A 22,680-nucleotide genomic window follows, 5' to 3' on the forward strand; every position below is an offset into this window, starting at 1 on the left:
CCCTCACAAAGCATTACCTACTGCAGAACTACTGAATCACAGAATCACATAATGGGTGTGGAAGGGACCACAGTGGGTTTTTTGCAGATCTGGGCTTGCCAGAAACATCACATTTGACTCCAGCCATGGAAATATGATTTATTTGGCCAGGGAGACAACAGGCATAAAAATTTATTTCTGAAATTATCTACACAAAAAAAGCATAAATATTTTTGGATACATACAATACATTGGGAATGTCATTATTCAAAGAACCACTACAGATTGCTAAGTATAGGTGGAAACTTTTATAATAACCAAACTCTAGCTCAAATAACATTTAGATGTATTTCATGAAATTGTGAAATAGACAGATATATGGTTTCAAAAATAATTAAACAAATTAAAGGAACAAAAATCAGTCAAAGACTGATAAATTCAGAAGGCAACCTCTCTTGCACAAACATTCCTTCAGCCAACTGCTAGTGGGGTTTTTCAGGGGAGTATCCTGAGCATGTGCCCTGCTCAAAGATTGTTCCCATAATCACTGTCTGAGACAGGCCAGTGGGCTTGATAAACATCTTTTCACAAGAGTGCATCTGAATTAAAACTTTAAATTCAATTCTGCAGCTGTCAATCTTATTTTGGCTTTCCCACACTTCAGAAGTAATGTGGTGCTGCCATCAACTGGAGTTAAGGATGTAAAGAAAAGGGTCTTTTTGAGTAGAAACTGTGTTGTGTCAGTGTGTACTTGGGAGCTGTGTCTACACCTGGAAATTCAGAGGTCTTTTTGTCTATAAACAAAGGTTGCTTGTGTGGTTTACATGTATAAACATGGAGACATCCAACCTGCTTCCTTTCTGAACGAAGTCTGAACCTTCCCTCACGTATTGCTAACCTAGTAAGCAAAGCCTGACATTTTGGGGTTTTTTTTCATGTAATTCTTAGGACTATCAGGAAGCTTCCAATTTGGAGCAGTTTGTGACTCGCTTTCTTTTGAAGGAGACACTGAACCAGTTGCAATCCCTCCAGAGCTCCCTGGAATGTGCCATGGAAACCACAGAGGAGCAGACCCGGCAGGAGAGGTGAGCAAACCCCTCTTCAGATGCAGGGAAGGGAGTGAGGAGTGAGGTCGCTGAGAACCTCCAAGACCACTTTACATTTCATCCAGAAATCTGATATAGGGAATAACAGGAGAAATAACAATACACTTTTTATTCCATATAGGAACCCACTAATAGGAATTTTCCTGAAATTTAATGCATATGATCCTGTGGTGGGCTGCATGTAGGACAATCATTTTGGTACACACTAGGCTCTGCTGACTTCTTTTTAAATCCCTGGACAGTTTAATATCAAATGTAGAAACCAGACCACTGCAATATAAAGAGCTCTGAAATTACTATAATGACTGTCTGTTTTGTTTGGTTTTTCCAGCTTTATGGTTTTGTTTTCATTCCTGGTTGCACAATGGTCTTCATGTTAAAAGAAGAACTAGCCGGGCTTTTGTTTGTCACAGCTTCTTCCTAGAATATTGGGCCATAGTCTTGGTTAACAGCTAGCTCTATAAACTCTCAGTCACCTGGGTAGCCTTTATCCATCCAAGGGGTTTAGCTGAATTTAGTACAATAATCTCAGTGATGAGGATTTGTAGATTCAAGGATCAAAATATTTTTGAAAAGTAACTTGGCTATATGTATTTTTTCCTCAGTATGCTATTGTTAAAGATTATAGGGAAAGCAAAATACAAACTGTTGTGTTTCATGGACAAAGAAGATCTTAAGACCTTTCTGTTGGAAATGCCATTTTCTTGTTTGTTTTGCTGTTGGGTTTGAGATCTCTGAAGTACAGGAGTAATACCCTCTGGTTTTGTGCCAGCGTCTTGACTGTAGGAATCAAGCAGGTTTTGAAAGTCTGAGGGTGCACCGACCATGCACAGTATTTTTGTACCTCTAGACAGTTCCTTTGCAGTCATGCTACGAAACTCCTGTGAATGAAGAAACTGTGAATGAAGAATGATTACTTAGGTCAGGTCAGAACCCTATCATGATCTTGAGATTTGTCTCCCTAAAAGATTTACGTTTATGCCAGCTTAAGCCTCTTCTTTTTTTCTATTAACTTCTTTAATGACCTAACCAAATGTTCCGGTTTGGTCAAATTTAGAAATATATCCTCTAAGAGAAGGCACAACCACCGCCCACCCCCCTCACCCCCCCACCAGGTTTGGGAAAAATAAATTTTCCTCAAAGGAAAGTGAAAGAGATAAAAACTATTTATTTAACAAACACACGGGAAAAGGAAAATAATGCTAAATAATAAAATTTCGCTTTTGGAAGAAAAAACCTGGGAGAGTGTTAGAGTCCTCCCCTTGGTCTCCTCAGAGCTGGGGCTTGGCCCAGGGCCAGGCCCTCTGTGCCCGGTGGAAAGTCCTCCCAATGTGCTCTGAGGTTGAAAGCAGTCCAGTAGAAAAGGGAGAAAATCCGAAATTCCCGTGAAGGAAAAAAAGTTCAACTCTCCGTCTGTTCTGGAGAAAAAGAAACTGAAAAACTGCCCAAAAGCTGACTGGAAAAAAAGACCTGCAAGCCGGGTGCTTCCTTGCTCCCCTGCTGCAGCTGGAAAAAAAAGTCGCTATCTCTGTGTGACCTTGAACAAGCTGCAAACTGCTTTGAAAAAGTTTTGCTCAGTTTTTCCTTCCTCCTCTCAGACTCAGTTTAAAGGCATAGAAAGGCATAAGAATTAATTTCTGGGCATAGGGCAGTGATATGGAATACACATCATAAAGTCACCCCAAGACACCAAATAATGGTGAAAATCCAGAAAATAATTCAGTGCTCTCAATAGGTATTTCTTTTTTATTGAATTCAAAAGGGAACATAGAAGCACATTTTTTGAGAACAGAGAGAAGAGCTCTCCTACATATTTTTCCTTAAGAAGTCTCCTGTGTTTCTGTGCAGAAAAGATCCAACAAAACCAGAAGTGCTCTCAATTCAGTGGCCAGGAAAACGCTTAGCTCGAAGGCTTCAGAGGAACAACAGCCTGTCATCAAATAATCCTCATTCTAGCACAGGTATGGTATTTCACATTTTAAATATATTTAAAATGTGCTTACACACATGCACAGAAAAAGATGTACATATCTTCCTCACAAAAATTTAATTTTGACATATAACTAAATCAGATACTTTACTGGCAGAAGACAATTTCAATTTAATACAGAAGATATTAATTCAAAACTGAGGAAACTCAATGCATACCCATAGATCTGAAATTGTAAAATATAAAAACCATAATTATGGGCCAAACTGTGTGTTTTGTATTGATCCAACACTTTTTAGGCAATCTTTATTGCCTGCAGATTTGAATGAAAAGGTGAAGGCTATAACTTATATGCAACCATGAGTCTCTGCCATAACTCACATCCCAGCTGAGGGGAATAAATAAGAAACAGAAAGAGACAATGCAAAACCTGAAAGAAAAGAATATTTCATTTAAGATAACACAAAAAAGTCTGAAGCAGAATTGTGCTTTGGAAAATGATAAAAAATTATTTACTTTGGTGAATGGGATTCTTTGGAAGCAGTGACATTGAGCATGAGGCTGCAGTGAAGACATATCCATGCTTAGTGCTGTGTCCCAGAATCAAGGCATGAAGATGACTGAAATAACAAAATGTAATGGGTCTAGCTTATTTCTTGACCAGTCACTGCTTGCAGCCACGTGCTGACCTCTTCCTTTTAAACCCTCTCCTGAGGACCTTTCTGTTACTCACATTCATGACTCACTCCCTTTCATTCACCAAATGATGCTGCTCATTGAGAGCAGTGATGCAGGATGATGGCCAGTCTCTTGTGAGTTGATGTTGTTCCTAACAAGGAAGGTCACAGAGCCTTGTAGCTGCACTCCTAATTCAGAAGGAACCCAAACAAATGCAAGGTCTACCAAATCCATTTACTGCATTGGTGTAATCTCAAAGAGCTAACATTTACTTCCACAGCTCTACTAATAGCTGACAGCTGTCCACTTTCCTGCACAAGATTTGTGTTTGTCTTGGCACTTGGTCTTCCTGCTTACTGCCTGCTGCCCACATGCATAGTAACACTGTGGTGTGTGTATGCACTCGAGGCTCAGGCCAGCATTTCTTCAGCCTGTGTACTTGTTCAGGTATAACCACACCCTGCCTCCTCTAGAGATCACAGCTGTGGAATGTTCTCAGCATTAGGATTTCTTTGTTTGGTCAAAACACATGCAAGTGCCACAAGAACTCTCAGCTGGAAAATGAGCAGGTTAATGAATGTGCATAACAAGAGCATTTATTGAAAAATCTCCAGTTTCTGATAAAAAACTCTCCTCTCTCCTTAGAGCCATCACTTATGTACACATTTACATGGTGGGTGATGTCAGGAACTGCTTTATTAGTGCACGTTTTTTTCCTAGAGTACTGTGCTTTTCATTTGGCAGACAATTTTCATGAGACTTTAGCAAAGCAAAACTTTCCAGAGACTTTAGAGGGACTCACAGAATCACAGAACATCCTGAGTTGGAAGGGACTCATAAGGATCATCAAAGTCCAGCTCCTGGCCCTGTACAGTGCCATTCCCAAGACTTACACCATGTGCCTGAGAGCATTGTCCAAATGCTTCTTGAAATCCTGGTGCTGTGACCACTTCTCTGGGGAGCCTGTTTCAGTGCCCAACCATCCTCCGGGTGAAGAATTTTTTCCTAATATCCAACTTAACCCTCCCCTGACACAGCTTGATGCCATTCCCCTGGATCCTGTCACTCATCACTCTCACCGCAGAGAAGAGATGGGTTCCTGTCCCTCCTCTTCCCCTTGATGCCTTAAGAGGCCTCCTAGAAACAGAGACTAGACCGGAGTAAGAGAATAAAAGTAGGTATTTATTTGAAAGGCCTTCAAAGGTACCCCCTGGGGAGCCAGAGGCTATTGCGAAGATGGATCTCAAGATGGACGACAGATCACGAGTTCTTCACACTTTTATAGGTTTAGTTCATTTGCATATCAGGGTTAATTCTCCAATTAAAGCTTCAGTTTAATGATGTAATTCCCCTCAGCTTGCCCCCCTTTAGAGGCTCTTTGGTTTATACTTTTTGGGCCTAGGATGGTCTGGGTGTCCTTGAAGAGCAGGCCCGGAGAGGCTTTGTTATGTCTACCTAGCATGAGAGAGCAGAAGTGAACAGGCTACAGGAAACTTCAGTTACACACTAAGAAGTACAGGATTTGAAAAATATAAAAGTTAAAACCTAAGACATCACCCTCACGAGGAAGTTGCAGACTACAATGAGGTCTCCCCTCAGTCTCCTCTTCTCCAGGCTGAACAAACCAAATGACCTGAGCCACTCCTCATACGGCTTCCCCTCAAGGCCCTTCACCATCTTCATAGCCCCGATGCTTGTGCCTTTCTAGTGATGTCTTATCCTTGGTCCTAAAATTAAGAGCCAGACATGGTTAAGGGATAAAGGGTTTTCTACCTTGGTATTTAATAAGGATCCTTATGGTGCAACAATTCGTCAAGATGGAATGCGCCGAAATGCACACACACGGTGGATTGCGGGTACAATTTTGTAGACCTTGTGAATTAGCATATCTAACAGAGATGCCCCCCCAATGAGAGGCTTGAATGGAGTGACATCTCACTATGCTAAAGTATTCCCCCCCAGATGGGCCTAATCCTAGTTTACAGGATATGTTCTAGAGGGGCCTTGGTTTCTTAAGATAGCGTAAGGCTTTCTGGCCTTATGTCTGGTCTTCTGCTCTAGAAGAATACCAGGACTATGCTAAGACGTCAGACCTAAAGAATTACAAGTATGCACACTAAGGGTACTGAGAATACATAAAAGGTATATAAAAAGAAAAGGCAACAAATCATCATGGCATCACTGGAACACGATCTTCTAGCTCCACCCTTGCTATATGACATCAGATCGGGTTGGATGGGGCCCTGAGCAATCTGATCTAGTGGAAAGTTCCCTGCCCATGGCAGGGGAGCTGAAACTAGATAATCTTTATGGTCCCTTCCAACCTAAACCATTCTAAGATTCTATGATCAGGTCACTACACAGGCAGGAATATACCTGCAGTAGAGATGAAGATTTTTCTTCAGTTACCAGTATGATTTCAAAAGCACTGGCATTATCTAGAATGTAGATTTCATTCTGTATTGGATTTCTATTGTATCTTAAACAGAAAGAAAATCATTCATAGAGTCAGATCATGCTTTCCTTTAGTTTCACCTAAATGAACATTGAACTAGTTGCAGCACAATCTTTGAGAAGCAAAATAAATTGCATGCTAAACCTTTTTTTTTTAATATAAAATACAGGATTACACTATGGATGAGCAATTTAGTAACATTTTATAAATGTTTATCATTTATCTTTTCCAAAGGTTGGATTGAGGAAGACAGCCAATGGGTGATCCAGATAAACAGACTCCAGAAGCTAATTGATAGACTGGAAAAGAAGGTGTGTGGGCTTTTTCACCTGTTTCTTCTTTCACTTTCACTGAGCAATCCTTAAAACACAAATGTTTTCAATGCCCAGCTGCAACATTACCTAAGAGAGCTAACACTCATTAAATGACTACATTTTTCTTCCACCTACCTTTTTCCTATTCATGACATGGTTTTTCCATGCTTCGCTTTCCCCCTCCCATCACCACAGATTCAACTTTTCATAAAGATATGAAAAGTTGCATTGTTCTATGACTGAAGGATGTTAATGTATTTAATTATGCTTGTTTGGGGGAACATGCTACAACCTTCCCCTTTTAGCATCTGATATTTTCCTCTTCCACTCCAAACATTCCCGTGAAAGCTTGACAGAAAGTTTTGTTTCCTCCTTTCCCAACAGAGAATACTCATTTATAAAGATTAAACCACTTTCCTTGTCAGTATAGTTCAACCAAAATCTGATGCAAATCCTGCCTGGGAGCTGGCTGCACCACCTCCCAGAACCCAGAGACCACCCGTGGTTTCCACACCAAAGCAGAGCCCTCCAGGAGTCTGACATATGACCCATCTGATGCAACAATGCCAGGGCTTCCCAGTACTTGTAAAATCCTGAGCCACATCTGTCAGTACAGAAAATATCTATTCCTCTTAATTAATATTCAGACCTGATTGCTACCCTGGTGTTCAAAAGTTGTCTTATAATCTGTGTGATGACTTCCTTTTTTTTGGAGAAGAAAGAACAGGAGGGGAAAAAGCAAGGTTATAAATTCCTGGGCTGTTCTCTGCATTAAGTTTCCCTATTGAAGGACAGACAGACAGTTTCAGGTAGGCGCTCGGGGAGTGGCTGAATTCAGTGGATTTTGTGACCCATGGTATTTCTTCCTCCTTGTCCACTAGAGGTGAGGTTTTAGGCTGAAGTGCTCTCAGACCCAGGAGTAGCTCCCATCCCAGTGCAGCTGATGTTGTTCCTCCCCACAGGTCAGTGCTCACCAGCAGTGAGACTGTACCTGTACTCCAAAGACATTGGCATGGGTCTCTTCACCAGCACTCACAGGGACATGAAACAGCCTGATCCTGTTCTTTCTTTCTAGCTGATTGGGATATTCCCCCATGAATATTATCATCTAGTATTTGTGGCTGGACCCATACCCTTTACCCAGGCACTGGCTCAGACCTTGGCTCATGGCAGAAAAATATCTTCTGTTACTCCCCCACTAGTCCAACTTGAGTTCAGTAGCAAGTTACACACATAGAAAATAGTCAAGTAAGGGATTTAACAACAAAAAAACCCAATAAATGGTGGTGACTTGGCACAGGGCTCAGCAAGAGAAGCATACTGACCTTTCTCTGCTGTTGCTCCCTCCCAAATGAAAAAACTGCCCCTGATTACTTTTCCCCTTTGGTCTCAGTTTGGTATTTCTGTTATCTCAGCTTTATTACTGATTAGCTGCGTATGGTCACGTGACCCCAGCACGATTGGCTTTGCTCCAAAAGGAGCCCAGTATTCCCTTAGGTTATCCCTGCAGCCTGACAGTCTCTTGCATCACTTCTCCTTAACCAGCTGTGAAATTCAACCATTCCTTGTGGCACTGTCCATGACTTCTGTCAGCTTCTTACTCTGCTCCTTGCCATGCTCTGCAGCTCCTCATGCTCTGCTCAGTCCAGCAAGCTCTGGCCAGGGAATACCCATGAGCCTCTATCCAGCTGCTTCCTCCCGGAGGTCATTTCTTCATGGGAAAGGCAATTACACAGCAGTTGCCACATTAATGACATTTTAGTAGCAGCTTTATTTTTTCTAAATGGATATAAATTGGATTTTGAAATGTCAAAGTCTATCACAAAAGATTAGTCTGGCTTTACTCCCCACCCTGCTTTGGAAACAGCAGCTCACTGCCCTGCCACAGTTGCCACCTGGCATGGACTGATGCCAAAAGAAAACATTTAAAAGAATGTTACTTAAAAAAGAAATAAACCTGGCATACAGCAATAATGCAGTGTAAATGTTACAGAAAGCAGCCAAACATTTTGTGGTAAATAAACTAACAGCAAGGATGTTATAAAATGATCAAATCTTCTACAGATAAACAACAGAGAACCTCAGCCTGAAAAGTGCCAAAGGGATACAGTGGCAGGGCATATACCTCCCATAATTACCTCCTTGTCAATATAAAACTTGATTAATAAACCATAGCAATTAGATAAGTCCAATTTTTTCAGTAGACAACCTATTTATATCCACCTTTGCCTAACTTTGCAGCTGCTTGATTTTGTATTTTACAGCCACATCTGACTGTGAGAGGCGTTAAATACCAGCTGCCTTTCAGCAGCTACGAACAGCCCCTCTTTCTGACTTTGCCCTGAAACAGATTAGAAAGGATTGCATAATCATGCTAAAGGGCAATTTCCAGAAGCCACCCCTTCTCAGCTGAGGTGGGGTAGGATTGCAGAGGCATTTTAAAGCCCCAGCTCTGAGCTGCATAAGTTTTTATTTCCAGGCTGCATGCTACTGGGCTGGCAGGACCTCTGTTCTGCACACCAGGCTACTTCCATCAGGCTCAAAAGCCAAGCCACCCCGTGCACGAGCCCTCTTTCCTCACAGATGGGGACCATGTGCCAGTGCTCACATGCTCCAAGGCCACACAGGCTGGCTGTGCAGACTCACCCCATCTGTGCAGGCACGCTCTGCCTAATGACATAACACTACTGAAGAACTACTAGAGATTATTTTTAACTCCTAGAGGGGGCTAGCAAGTTATGAGTCAGTGTTCCTACTGGAATATTACCTGGTGAAGGGTAGATTTAGTGTTGTCTAGTCTTCTGCTGTGTTCTGTCAAAGGGGAATTTGACCGTGAATCAGTCCTGTAATTTGTCTATTTTCACTCAAGTTCTAAATTTACATATACTGGCAAAGAAAAGAATTATTTTCTTGTTACCTTTAGAGAAACTTTGCAGTACAACTTGAGTCATTACTTTCCTCTCTTTTTCCATATGTTTCCCAAGAAAAAAATACCAGGGAAAGTATGGAACTACAGGAATACACATTTTTCCCTCAGTTTTTTTATCTGAAGTGTCTGCACTGACAATAAAGCTGGCTGCCTTTCCCTTCATACACACCTTTCATGCCTTTCTATCCACATTCTGCAGGAGATGTACAACTACACAGCAGTTTCTGAATACTTCACTCCTGCCTTGCTCTGCCACCTGCTGCTGGTGGAGGTCCTCTGTTCATTTGAACTCTACCTGCACATCTCTTGCTGGCTCTTCAGCGAGTACAGCATCTGTGCTGGCAGAACAGCTGCTACCTGAGGTTAATCAATCCTTACCCATGCTGGGAGCGGAAGAAAATTTTTCTCTTTGCTGCACAAGAACTGTGTTCAGTGAGAAGCAAAGCACCACTAACAAAGAGTGTGTTTTGCTTCAGCTGCTTATTGCAAATCAATCTGCTTTTCTTTTCAGGCATATGGATGTTTTTCAGAATATCATAATGACACTGGGTTAGGAGGTACTGCATGTGCCTGGAGAGTAAAGAATGATTTTTTGTGCTCTGCTGGTTGGTGTTTGCGTGAATCACTGATTCCTGAAGTGCACATCCAGTTTGTGTACCAGGGGTACTCACAGACACATCTCTTTGCTGCTGCCCAGCCTGTCCTCACAGCAAGGGCAGCAGTTCAGAAACCTGACTTGGACCATCATGCACATCTCTTTAAGTGCTAGAAAACAGCCCCCTGCAACCACAGAGTCCCTGTAGGGGAATTTCGTCTGTGTAAAGTTTTATGATTGCACAATAGTAGCTGATAGTTCATTTCAAATTACCCTTCTTGCTCTCCACAGTCTGTGTGACAATTTGAGCGGATGTCTGTCTTTTCTCAATTAAGTCCAACATACATTTGGGAACAAGCAGATTTGTTAAAATGAAAAATCACCTGCCAAGCACTATAAATAAAACTTAACAAGACAGCCTGGGCTGGAATTAACCACTGAGGCATGCAAGATCTTGTAAGCAACATTTCTGTTTGATTTAGAACTAATAAAGAAGGGATTTAACTTCTTGAGATAAAACAGAATCTAGTTATTGAAATAGTTTGTTAAAAATGTAAGAGCAGAATACAGCTGTAGTATTGACTCCTACAATTTCTATTTTCTTTTCAATTGCCTCAAAGGATCTAAAGCTTGAGCCACTTGAAGAGGAAGTTTCGGAAGAAAATGCAAGATCTGTAAGTACTTTTCAAGATAATGATTTTGACATTTGATTTGAAACGCCAGGCATTGAGACCACACCTGATCTCTTCTGTTAAAAAATAATTTAAAAAATCTTTATCCTTACTTTTTCCAGCTATCAAAGTTAGCAGAATACACTGTGCAAAAGGCAACAGAATAAAACTTAGAATATGTGGGCAAAACTTTTATACTAATTTTTTGCATTGCTTTCAAAGGATAGAGTGAGCCAAAACTTTAACACACATAAGGAGAAAAATGTGTCATTAATAAGATTTATCAAATTTGGCAGCAATGTTTATGGGGTGGTAGCTTCTCTGCTCCAGATGCTGCATGCATACTTTAAACCCCTGTTGTACAGCCTCCTTCCCTCCAAAAACTGCTGTAGGAAATCTTACGAGGAAAAATGAAAGAGTATCTAGTGCTAACCAGTAATCAACCTTACAACCCACAAAACCAAAACTGTGACCAGAAATAAACTTACTGTTAAACAAGTTTATCTCCCAAGATTGATACACTAGCATTCCTAAATTCACGGCTTTGAACCTAACAAAATGCAAATCAAATGCAAGTGAAAAGATTATTTCATAACAGGAGTTGCATTAGATTTTTTTTTAAATGAGATTATGCATTATTGCTACACAGACTGCTTATAATCCGTGATATAACAGTATTCATAATCAAAGCAGAACAAGTCAAAAACCTGTACAAGAAATTAAGTTGTACTCATTGAGAAGCACATAGTGTTCCTTTAAATATTCCATTAGTGAAGTTGACAAGCTTCAGTAGATGAATCAATAAATTAACTATTTGAAAGAGCTAAATGATAATTATATTAATTCAGGATAAATAGGTCTTCTGTACTACTGACTGTTTCCATAGTCCTGTTTATATTCCTGCAGAATTGTGGAGGTAAGACCCCCTCTCTATCCATCACTTAACATGGGCTATCTTAGGCCTCTCACTCAGCTGAGGGTCAGGGCCCTAAAAGGTAAAAAACTATGAAAGCACCTCAATTAAAGCAACAATGCACCCAGTGCAGATTGTGGGGATATGCTCTTATCCCAAACCTCACACCTGCTGGCATACATTCATCCAAGGAAACTCACTGACTTTATTACTGAGCATCTTAAAGATCAACCTTTGCTTTGCCCTCTTCTGAAAAGACTCTCATCCCGAGTTAGGACAACTCTTCTTCTCTGAAGTGGACATTCATGCCTAGACATAAAAACCACACTTTCTAACAATGCATTTCTAATTCTCCACTCCAGACAGGGACTTCAAACTTCAAGGGAACTTTTGTGGGTTTTCTTTGATGATTGTGGTTTGTATTGTTTCATGATAGACTTTTCTGAGTTTAAAGTACAAGGAATTCAGAGGAAGATATGACAGTAATAGTGTAATGGTTTTGTATCAGCACATAATGATCGTTCAGCATCAAATGTCTGTGATAGAAGAAAAAGTGGAGGAATTCCGTCTTGCCCTGAAGCAGTATGTGGAATCTGCTTCTGCTCAAGGTGGCTGCTTGCAGTAAGTACAATGTTATTGTCCCTGGGCTGAAGGAAGGAATGCAGTCTTTTTTCTTTAATAAGATAATAATTCTTGGATTATTTATGAAGAGAACCTTTAACTTCTTTCTTGGTGGGTTATGTGTGTGTGTAAGAGCTTTTCAAAGACAGCTAGAATTAGAAAGAGATGTCAGAATGTGCAGATTTTAGGTACTATCACAAAATGACAGTACAGGCTATCCCAAAGATGCTAAACAATCTTTTCAGGTTTGTTAGCTCTGCAGGTCATCAAGTCATGACTTCTGGAAGCTCCTAGGCTGAGACTCTGTTGGAAAACTCATTTGTCATCCTTCATTTGTGCTCACCTGCCAATGGAGCAACTTATCAACTTCTTTGCCAGTTCTCTGCTTGGAAGCTTTCAGAATCTTCCCTTTAGGCTGTCATTGTAGCATTTTAATTCATAAGAAAGAATTGGAAAAGTTAAAAAGCAAATTTGTCAATGAAACTGTGTTTCTGCTTTGCTCCTTTTAGAATGAAATAAAACATTAGAGCTGGGTTAAGAATAAATTTTAGTGGCTTACCACTGTACTTAATTTCTGAATTTAACATAGGAGAGAGATTTACTGTCATACATACTACAGACCATTATGAAAAAGATATTTTTGTAATGTGTACACAATACTGCATCTTTCTTTATATTCAAGGGCTTCAAAGACTGCCTATCACATCCCTAATTTATGAGTCTTGTTACTATGAGATTATCACATTTAGGATTTTATCAGTAGTGTTCACATAGACCAGAAAAATTAAGTTAAGCTGGAAGAAGAGTGATTTTTCTGCAGTGGTTCAGTTGTAAAGGCAGACTGATGAGGAAAATAAAATTCTCTTGTTGGCCAAGAGATGGGAAAAAAACCCCATGAGAAACCCTCCTGGCCCCCTCCCAGAAATGAACATCCAGCAAAACACTGTAGTGACTGCAGACTTCTCAGGGAAGAGAGATTACATGACTTCAGAATGCAAGTCAACAAATGGTGGCACAAAGTTCCTTTCTCGCCCAAGTTTACAGGCGTTTGGTAAGTCTGTAATGCCACCTAACGGATGGGTTTTGCTGTAGCTATAATTGACAGTGACTTGTTTATTCCAACAGCTTTTGATATTTTTGCTACTTTACTGTGCACTTTCACATACAGCAGGAGAAAACCAATAAATCATAAAACATTGCTGACCACATTATGAAGCATAAGCTGAGACCAGTTTTCAAGCGCATCCTTAGTGAGATCAGCAATCTCACACGTGGGCACACTGACAAATCTGTATATATACTTTCTGTGCTATTTATTGAAACACCAGTTTGAATACCCAAGTGCATAAGTGCCCTACATGCTATAAAGCTTTTATGCTCAGGATAATAGGCAGGATGATTCTGTGTAGAGGATCAAGAGATATTCTGTGGGTCATTTTTCACCCTTGAGAAACTGTTCCTTGAATAACTTATGAAAAGTAACTAGTACCCAAAATATTATTTAAAGGTGTATCTGCAGCAGATATCAGCCTATCTGGCTTTATACTGCATTATATATATATATATATACATACATATATATATATATACTTCATTTACTCATTACTTCATTTACTCCATTTGCTTTCAAAGCACTTAAAATCTATGACACTTTGATGCAGCCCTCATACAAAAGGATAACTTCTGCTTATTAGTTGATCTTCCCTGAACAGCTGTTTGATTAATTTTCTGCTTAGCATTTCTTTAGATAAATGACAATATGAAAAATGAGTTTCATTGTAAGTGTAGTATTATAAAATACTAACTAATAAAAATAAATACACAAGGATTTATTTTTTAAAAGCTCACATAATTTGCAGTATATGATCACTATGATAATACAACTTTGTTAAGTTTATTACTTGGGTTGTTTTTTGGGTTTGGCTTTGTTGTTTTGTTCTGTGTTTTTTTTTTTTTTTCCAAAAATCACTGCATTTGTTCCTAATCATAAGCAGTTAGGAATAAAATGTATATGACAAATAACTTTATTGTGTTTCATTAAATTAGTTCTACTGTGAAATTTTTAGTGTTTCTATACAGAAGCTTCCAACTAATTTCCGCTTCATTGTTTATGAGTTCTGGGAAAACAGCAATGCCTGGAATAGGTAAGTTTTGGTAGTGTTTTCAGGGTTTTGGTGGCAGGTATTTTTTTGGGGGTTGGGTTTTTTTTTTTTTTTTTTGGTAATACATAAAGTTTTGAAGTTTAGAAATCAATTGTGTAGAAAGACTGAGTACAAATTACTTTAAATACTGCTAACTGATCTTTTGATAAATATATCACAATTAATACTTCAGAACAATACTTCAGTTGCTAAAGACTTGAATAAACTGAAACATAAATAAAAATGCCAGAAAGAAAAAGGTGATTCAAACCAGAAAAGGTCTGAAAGTGAGTACATAAAGATATAGCATCAGACAGGTGTTAGTTCCTATCGCCGACAGAAAAGGAAGACAGCAATAGTAACAGAGTTTCACGGTAAAGAAGAAACAAAAAGACCCAATTATTGAAACAGGAGATGTGCCACCCCACAGCACACTTCAGCATGCAAGTAGTTACGGGGAACTCTCCCAAAACTTCCCAATCCACATCACAGGAACTCATCTGACAGACTCCCAGTGTCTCTTTTTGGGCCCAAAATAGAAGTTATAGTGACTAAACATCCTACCAGATGAATTTTAGTCTCTGGCAGGCAGATGACTAAGAAATTGAGACAAAAAGATAATCTACATTTAGTTAAAAAAAACTCAGACATACCAACCCTATGATCCTAAATCTGTAGACAGAACTCATTCTTAGGGAGATGGAGAAGTCTCTTGAAGCTTTGTTGCTTTTCTTTCAAACCAAACCCCAGTTTTTACGGGGTTTCCTATCACAAAGACTCAAGAACACTGGTAACACACGTCAGCATCGTACTGGGTCACAACCAAGAGATGAGCATCAGAGTGACAGCGAGCTGCACAGAAAAAAACTATGTTTAATATAAAATGCAAGAACTTCATAGCTTATCTGGTCTCCTCTCCCACAATAAGGTAGGTTTTGAAGCACAGAATCTCTGTTACAGCATTAACTGTAATTAATTAACTTAGCAGTAACTTCTAATGCTCATTTAAAAAATTGAGCTCCTTTAAAAAACCTGCTACATTTTTATTTTTTACAATTATTTAGCCACCTTCAAATGAATTACAGCAAGGCATTCCAAAGAAGTAATGTGGATTTCTTGGAAGCTCCAGAGCTCATCACAACAATGCTAGTCCCTGGTAAATATCAACTTTTCACATTTTTTTGTTTGTTACATATGAAAGGTTTTATTATATCAGTGTGTTCCATATGCAAGACTATTGCATAATATCACCCTTAGATCTTCGAGGAGAAAGGGACTCAAAATGTTTTTATTGTAACTACAGAAATGTAAAATGCATCAGCAAGGAGAAGACCCACAGTGCTTTATTTTACATGCTGTGAAGTTACACTAACATACACTATTTGAGAAAATATCTAGAATAAACAATACTATTTGTGAATGGTAAAATAGACCCTGTTTAAGCTTTTCAAAGAAAAAATGCCTTCTGATTAAGACTTCAACTTATTCCTACTTACATTGACTGAAGAGAGCCTTAATTACTAATAATTGATATTTACTAACCAACTTGTTGTGCATACTTCCTGATATGTTAACAAAAGCAAGGTGTAAAGATTCAGATTATTATTCCTAATACAAACCAATGAGCATGTAACATCTTTCTCCTAGAAAAAAGAGTTAAAAGACACAGTGCAGGATGAAGCAAAGAAAGCATCAGTCCCATATTTACAGAGAGAGGAGAGCAATTTTGGGGTTTTTTTTATTTAAGGGAACACAAATCTATTACAATGAAGCCCTAATTTCCTGTATGTCTGAGTACAGACTAAATTTAAAATAATAAAACCCCACTTAGTAGAAAAATAAATGTAGTCCTGTACCCAGGGTTTCTCCTTAAGAGAAACTGGCCAAGACATCTTCAGACCTCATGAGCCTGATCTGGATACAAAATTACATGTCAGGGATCCCTGCAGAATCAGAAGATTGCAGTTAATGAACCAAGAATCTCTGTAAATCTTGTATCTTACTGGGATATTGCTGGATATTCAGCAATAATAATAATTCTTTGTGTCCAAGAGACTGCACATGATCCACCAGTGTTCCAGGGTAGTTTTCTCACAAGTAAAGTACAATTAACATAAAATGAAATGTAAACATAACTTTTAAATGCCTAAATATGGAAGTGTCTGAAATTGGATTCCATCTACACATTAAAGCATTTACTCTGCCTGCTAAGAAAGATTTCAGTCTGCAGCACTCTATCTGGCAGACAGTTGCCATAGAAACAGCATTTCTCACTGTGCACTCCTTGCTGGGGTGGGGGGACCAATGGGAATTAATGCACTCACAGGTCTTCGTAGAATTTTATACATTACCTGTCATTTAGAAATCTGTGCACTGATTTTCAAATCTGTTTCATGGCAATATGATTTGTATAGATCAGTTGTTCCCACAACTGATCTATATAAATCATATATGTCTTTGAAAGACAGTAAATGTTCTTGAAGTATAAAATGATGGCTGCAATACACTGCAGTACACTTTACAAAAGAATTTTAGACGCCGTAAAGTGACATCACTGTAAAATCAGAAGAAAAAAAAACCCAAGCCTGTCTGCAATTAGAACACAAGATAGGCTCTATTCTAAGAGCAAATTTACCTCAGATAAGAAACTTCCAAACTTCTTCTACACATCTGGGTAGCTAAGAACTGAATCAATTGCAAATTGTAATCTGAATCTGATTCGATCAAAGCTTACAACCCAAAAGTCTTTACCAAATAATTAAAATTAATAAGGATACACTTATGTGGCCAAGAATGATTCAGGAAGACAAGTTTTCAAGACTGTTTGATCCAGTATTATTCTAAAGAGAATTAATTTCCCGTCAGTTAATAGGAACCACAACCTATTACAACCACACATACACCTGTTAACTCACCCAGTTGCTTCAGCCAATCTACCAGGGTGGCATGAATCACTCAGTTCACCTTCAGTGAGTATCTCATTTTTACACAAGATCTGGACTTGAGGACTCCTGAGAACCTTTGAGTGAAGAAAACATAAGCTAAGGGGAAACCACTGAACAATTATAACACTATAACCCATGAGAAATAAATAGTTAAATTTGCATTTTTGGGGGCTGAAATTCATTAATCCACTGATGTTTCAGAGACTTCTAGGCTCATAGCCTGAATTCAGGTAAGACTCTTGAGTATTTTCTCATCATTTTTCTTCATGAATAATAATTTTCATTAAAATAGCATTAATGGCAGCATTTATGGATACATACACAAGAAACAAGTTCTGTTCATGAATTTGTGTAGTGTGAAACCTATGGAGCCGAGAACACCCATCTCCTAAGGACACTTGGCATCTCAGATCCAGTCGCAATTCCTTTCCTTCCTTCCCATCTCTCTCCATTAATCTTGTGGTTCCTCCTCTCTGCAAAAGGCTCCATTTCAAAAGGCCAAAGGCGAACAAACACAAATTGGTTTCACCCCAGCACTATCCATAATCTGGTGATTACAGAACTTTTTATGGGAATGACATTTTACAAGTTCATCAATTCTCTTACTTTCGAGGACAAAATGCTATTAATTCCTAGAGCTGTGTTAAAAACCCACCAGATCTGAATAATGTCACCAGGAAAGCAAGTCATTAAAGGTAACACAACCAGGGAACATAGTGCTCAGCTTAAAAACTGACACAGCAGCACAGGACTGAGGATTTATGTGGTTTGCTCTCGGGTATCTGGGTTCTTAATTCTATGCAACTGCACCTATGACACGTTAATGCTTCTTTTGATGTTATCAAAAGGAGATATAATTCTTGTGATAAAGCCACCTTCCCACCACTCATACTCAGCTCTCCCAGTATTCTGAGCATTTTTCCTCACCAGTATTAGCTGCATATATTAAACGAATGTTTCTTTATATATGTTATAGGTATTTTATTTAGGATTTTTACCAGAGGTCAAAGAAGAAATGCCCTTTATATTAACAAATAAATAAATTCTGCTCTCTTTCAGCATCGTGGTGGGTCCTCAATAACAACTAGAAGCTGTGGTTCCAAGTAATGTTAATGTATTGTCTTTTGTTACACTATCATTCATATTGCAGTGTACAGGTGCATTTATGATGTGATAATGTTCATTATTATGGATGGGATCTTTTCCACTCAATCCATTTTAAAATCTGGAAAACTGCGTATTCATTACCGTCTCTTCTCGTGACTAGTTCAGTGAAATGAAGCATTCTAAAAACTGAAATAAGACAACTATGATAAACTATTTATTTTGTATATACAGTCCAAACTGTCACAGAAAAGTATGTCTTGAATGTATGACTAAATATTTGTGAAAAGTTTTATTATTGCATTAATAAACAATCATTACTTAATGCTGCTGTGGTCTCCTTTTACAAAAGTAGTATGAACCTGAACACACATTTTCATACATGTCTGCAGAGAAGCTGTAAGTCCTTAATGAAAAGAATAAACATAGGGACAACTCTTTGCGCTAATACAGAACTTTGCCCAGCATATTTTCTGCTCAAAACAAGACAAGGCAGCACTATCTTCTCTTAATGGACTCTAGCCTTTACCCTCACAAGAGGAAACATATCTGCCTATCTGTTGTCACTATAGATCCCCAGACTTGACATTTCTCAACCTCTATGGCCTGACCACTCAGAAAATACTTTCTTTACATCTCTGGCAGGTTCCTGTAGAGAAACTGCTGTTACAGCATAAATAGCCATAAACCTTGAGCTTGTTTGGAAGTTCTAGCAGGGGAGCAGGGCTACTGTATACCCTTGACTGATGAACAACATCTCTGTGGGGGAGATCACCCTCTTCTACCAGCGTGCAGCTTTGGTAGGGACGTGCATGGCGCCTTGAGGGAGGAAGGGGACACCCACCTAGCCAGCCAGGTCAGCTCAATCAACCTGGTCATCAACAGGGTGACAGATATTGTAGCCAGACTGCCCTGGCAGGCAGGAGGGCCAACCCTGTCCTGGGGTACATCAGGCACAGTATCACCAGCTGGGCAAGGGAGGGGATTGTCCTGCTCTGCTCTGCTCTGCTCTGCTCTGCTCTGCACTGGGGCGGCCTCACCTCAACTGGTGGGGACAGTTTGGGGCACAACAATATAAAAGAGATATAAAGCTATTAGAGAGTGTCCCAAAGGAGGGCCATGAGGATGATGAAGGGCCTACAGGGGAAGGAGTACAAGGAGTGGCTGAGGTCACTTGGTCTGTTCAGCCTGGAGGAGACTGAGGGGAGACCTCATTGCAGTCTGCAACTTCCTCATGAGGGTTAGAGGAGAGGCAGACACTGATCTCTTCTCTCTGGTGACCAGTGACAAGACCCAAGGGAATGGTATCGAGCTGTATGAGGGGAGATTGAGGTTAGGCATTAAGAAAAGGTTCTTCACCTGGAGGGTGGTTGAACACTGGAACAGGGAAGTGGTCACAGCACCAGCCTGACAGAGTTCAAGCAGCGTTTGGTCAATGCTCTCAGGCACACGGTGTGAGTCTTAGCATATCCTGTGCAGGGCCAGGAGTTGGACTTTGATGACCCTTGTGGGTCCCTTCTAACTCAGGATACCCTATGATTCTGTAGACCTGGCAGTAGCAATACTTGATTCCACAAAAAGTCATGATGTTCCCCCCTGCATCTGAGGTGTGTACTCCAGCCCAAGAACGGGCAAGCAACCACTGTAACCTCACACCTTCATAGCAGGTTGACAAGCTCTACATGCTACATGAGCACTCTCTCCATTCACTTAGCAGTCTAAGGTTACAAACAGTACCCAAAAAGTAACTTAAAAGTCATGTTCCATGAAACACCTTCTTGTAGTATTATTTCTAGTATTATATCTTCTCAAAAAAATTACCATATGTAATTGAAAGGGGGTAATTTAGACTACAGACAAGCAGAATTCACTGCAGTTAAGGTCCTGTATTCCAGAAATCATGACAAGGTCTGAATTCAAGATTAAGAAAGGCATCGCATTTATGTTCCTGCATGCAACCAAGGCAATTTGGCTCTTATTTATCAGTAGAGTTCTGAGGCAAGTTAGTTGCCTAAACAAAGGCACCTAGCACATGAGATACTGTAGAGGACACCAACTGGTCTCCAGCTCCCAGCTGAGGATGACATGTGTTACAGGTACTTTGTCTGTCATTTATGCCAGGCCCATGCAGCATGTGGACTGGAATTCCAGATGAGCCCCGGATGAGACAGGTGCCTACCTTTAAGCAACTGAATCAAGCCCTTTGCCAATAAAGTTTATGAGGCCTCAGTTCTCCACACAAATGTGGATGTCAGAGAGGGATATATGCCCATCTAAATTTGTGTGCCGATGTTAGAGACAAATCTCACCCTTATATCTCTCACAGTAACTCAGTGAAAGTGAATGCTTTTAATACTGAAGTCCATGGCTTTCCTGTATTGACACAATCTAGCTACCAATCTGTCCATTTTTAAAAGGACACTGAAATTACCCTCACAAATGACATCACTATAAGTTTAAAGGTTTCTTTTCTTTATCAAAGTAAATCTACTTATACTCCTGAACAACTGGCTGCTGTTTTTCTTATGCCAAGATGTCAGTCTAGTGTATAGCATGGGGTTTTTCGTCACTACTGACCTACCAACAAAGGAAATCCAGAGACATGTGACACAGATTCAGGGAAAATCCTTAAGTGAAAAATGACACACTAACTAAGGTTTGTAACATTTTTCCTTCTCACAAAAAAAAAAAAAAAAAATTAAGATTATTCTTAAAATAACCTGCTTTAGAACTTCATGTCAATTAGGTGCTGGAAGGGTGACAAAAGTTGTAACAGGTCATATGTCCTTATAAGAGTTACTAACCTTTGTATATTTACCGGTAAATAAACACTTTTATGAATCATACACAAAAAGAAGTTTGAGAAGTTTCACTTAGGAGTTTTGAGAGCTACACACAGAAACTGTCTTGGACACATACTGGGAAAAAAGATCCATATGACCACTCTAAGAAACTCCCACTGATTAAAACCTAACTTACAAAAAGATTTATTTGCATCATTCAGGAAAAGAAACCTAGCGCCTATCAAATGCAACTTGACAGATGTTTGCATTACTGCAAACATGTCATTTAGCACATTCCCATTTAGCTTTCATTACCATTTGTGACAGAGGGTAAAAATTGCCTGCAGTACCCAAATTATATTATTATAGGTCTAAATACACATTTAGAAGCTAATTATATTCATACAAAATACTTATTATTGATGCCTGTCAACTGACAGATGCTTGCAGGAAATGAACTTGTCTTGGTTTGAAAGACAGGTGTCTGCTAAAGAAGGCAGAAGCCCCCCTTGGAAATGGCAGATGCGACTCCCCTTCCCTCCGAGTTATTATAATTTTGAAATCAAGGGGCTTTCAGGCAAAGATGTGGGAAATAGGAATAACAGTTCTTTACTATTATATATCTGTATGTGTATAACCAGTCAAACAAACAACAATAACCATGGCAGTAACAGCAAACACAAACCCAGTCCCGGCCTTCTCGGCTGTCGGGCCCTTTCCCCTTGGGTGCAGTTCCGCTCGCAGCCGGCAGGGGCGCTGGCGGCTCCCGGTGAGCAGGGCAGGTGCGATGGTTCCCCCGCGGCTGCAGGGGGCGCTCCGGAGCGAGCTCGGGGAGCACGCGGCACCGCTGCCCTGGGATCCCGGGAAGGGATAGGACAAAGGCTTCACAAACCCCTGGGCAGCCGATCCCAGCGTCCGGCCGGACCCTCGGGAACAACAGGCTGGAACAGCAGGGACGAGCACAAATCCCGGGTGGCAGACAAGGCATATCCAACTGGGAAACCCCCCAGAGGTCTAGGCAGGCAGGATGAGCAGGGCTACAATGCAGCGAAGGCTGGAAGCAATGGCGGGGGCAGGGCGGCCACGGCCCGGCTCCCAGCAGGGCGGGGAAGGTGGGCTTTGGGATCCTGCGGTTTCTCTGGCAGAAGGAAAAGCAGCCAAAGAAAGCAGCCTCCCTCTCTGTCCAAATGCCGGAAACCGAATGCGGAACACTGGAAGACCGAATGCTGGAGACTGACTGCCCACACACCCAGATGAAACAAAAGAGCAGCCAGCTCGTTTGTTTTTCTTAAGTACCCAGCCATTTGTCCCTCTAGCAACATGTATGGGCAAAATTCCTTTAACAGAAAAAAAAAAACAGGAGAGCTCCTAAAACCCCAACAGAACTACTGTTTTCCACTTCCCTATTGGATACCATACTCACTTAAGGGAAAAAGAGGATTAACTGTGCATTGGTACACCCATTTCCCTGTATAAGACATATGATCGAAATCTGTCTTGTTCCTCAGTTTTTCCC

General features: G+C 40.1%; 1 protein-coding gene across 2 annotated transcripts in view; it reads left to right on the top strand.

Annotated features, from left to right (window-relative positions):
• The window catches only part of NECAB1 (N-terminal EF-hand calcium binding protein 1), a 60,168-nt gene extending 41,507 nt beyond the window's left edge, over window positions 1-18,661 (top strand). Inside the window, exons 6-13 of one of the 2 annotated variants that reach the window (XM_069005077.1) lie at window positions 982-1,064; window positions 2,934-3,046; window positions 6,383-6,459; window positions 10,607-10,660; window positions 12,079-12,191; window positions 14,258-14,335; window positions 15,397-15,488; window positions 18,337-18,661. In XM_069005077.1, the coding sequence (XP_068861178.1) occupies window positions 982-1,064; window positions 2,934-3,046; window positions 6,383-6,459; window positions 10,607-10,660; window positions 12,079-12,191; window positions 14,258-14,335; window positions 15,397-15,488; window positions 18,337-18,365 (639 nt within the window). In that variant the 3' untranslated portion in view covers window positions 18,366-18,661. Of the gene's footprint in view, window positions 1-927; window positions 1,065-2,933; window positions 3,047-6,382; window positions 6,460-10,606; window positions 10,661-12,078; window positions 12,192-14,257; window positions 14,336-15,396; window positions 15,489-18,336 lie in introns of both variants that reach the window. The other variant, XM_069005076.1, reaches the window with a different exon arrangement.
• Window positions 18,662-22,680: the final 4,019 nt, after the last annotated feature.

The sequence above is a fragment of the Aphelocoma coerulescens genome, chromosome 2 (assembly GCF_041296385.1).
Source record: "Aphelocoma coerulescens isolate FSJ_1873_10779 chromosome 2, UR_Acoe_1.0, whole genome shotgun sequence".
Classification (NCBI taxonomy): domain Eukaryota; kingdom Metazoa; phylum Chordata; class Aves; order Passeriformes; family Corvidae; genus Aphelocoma; species Aphelocoma coerulescens.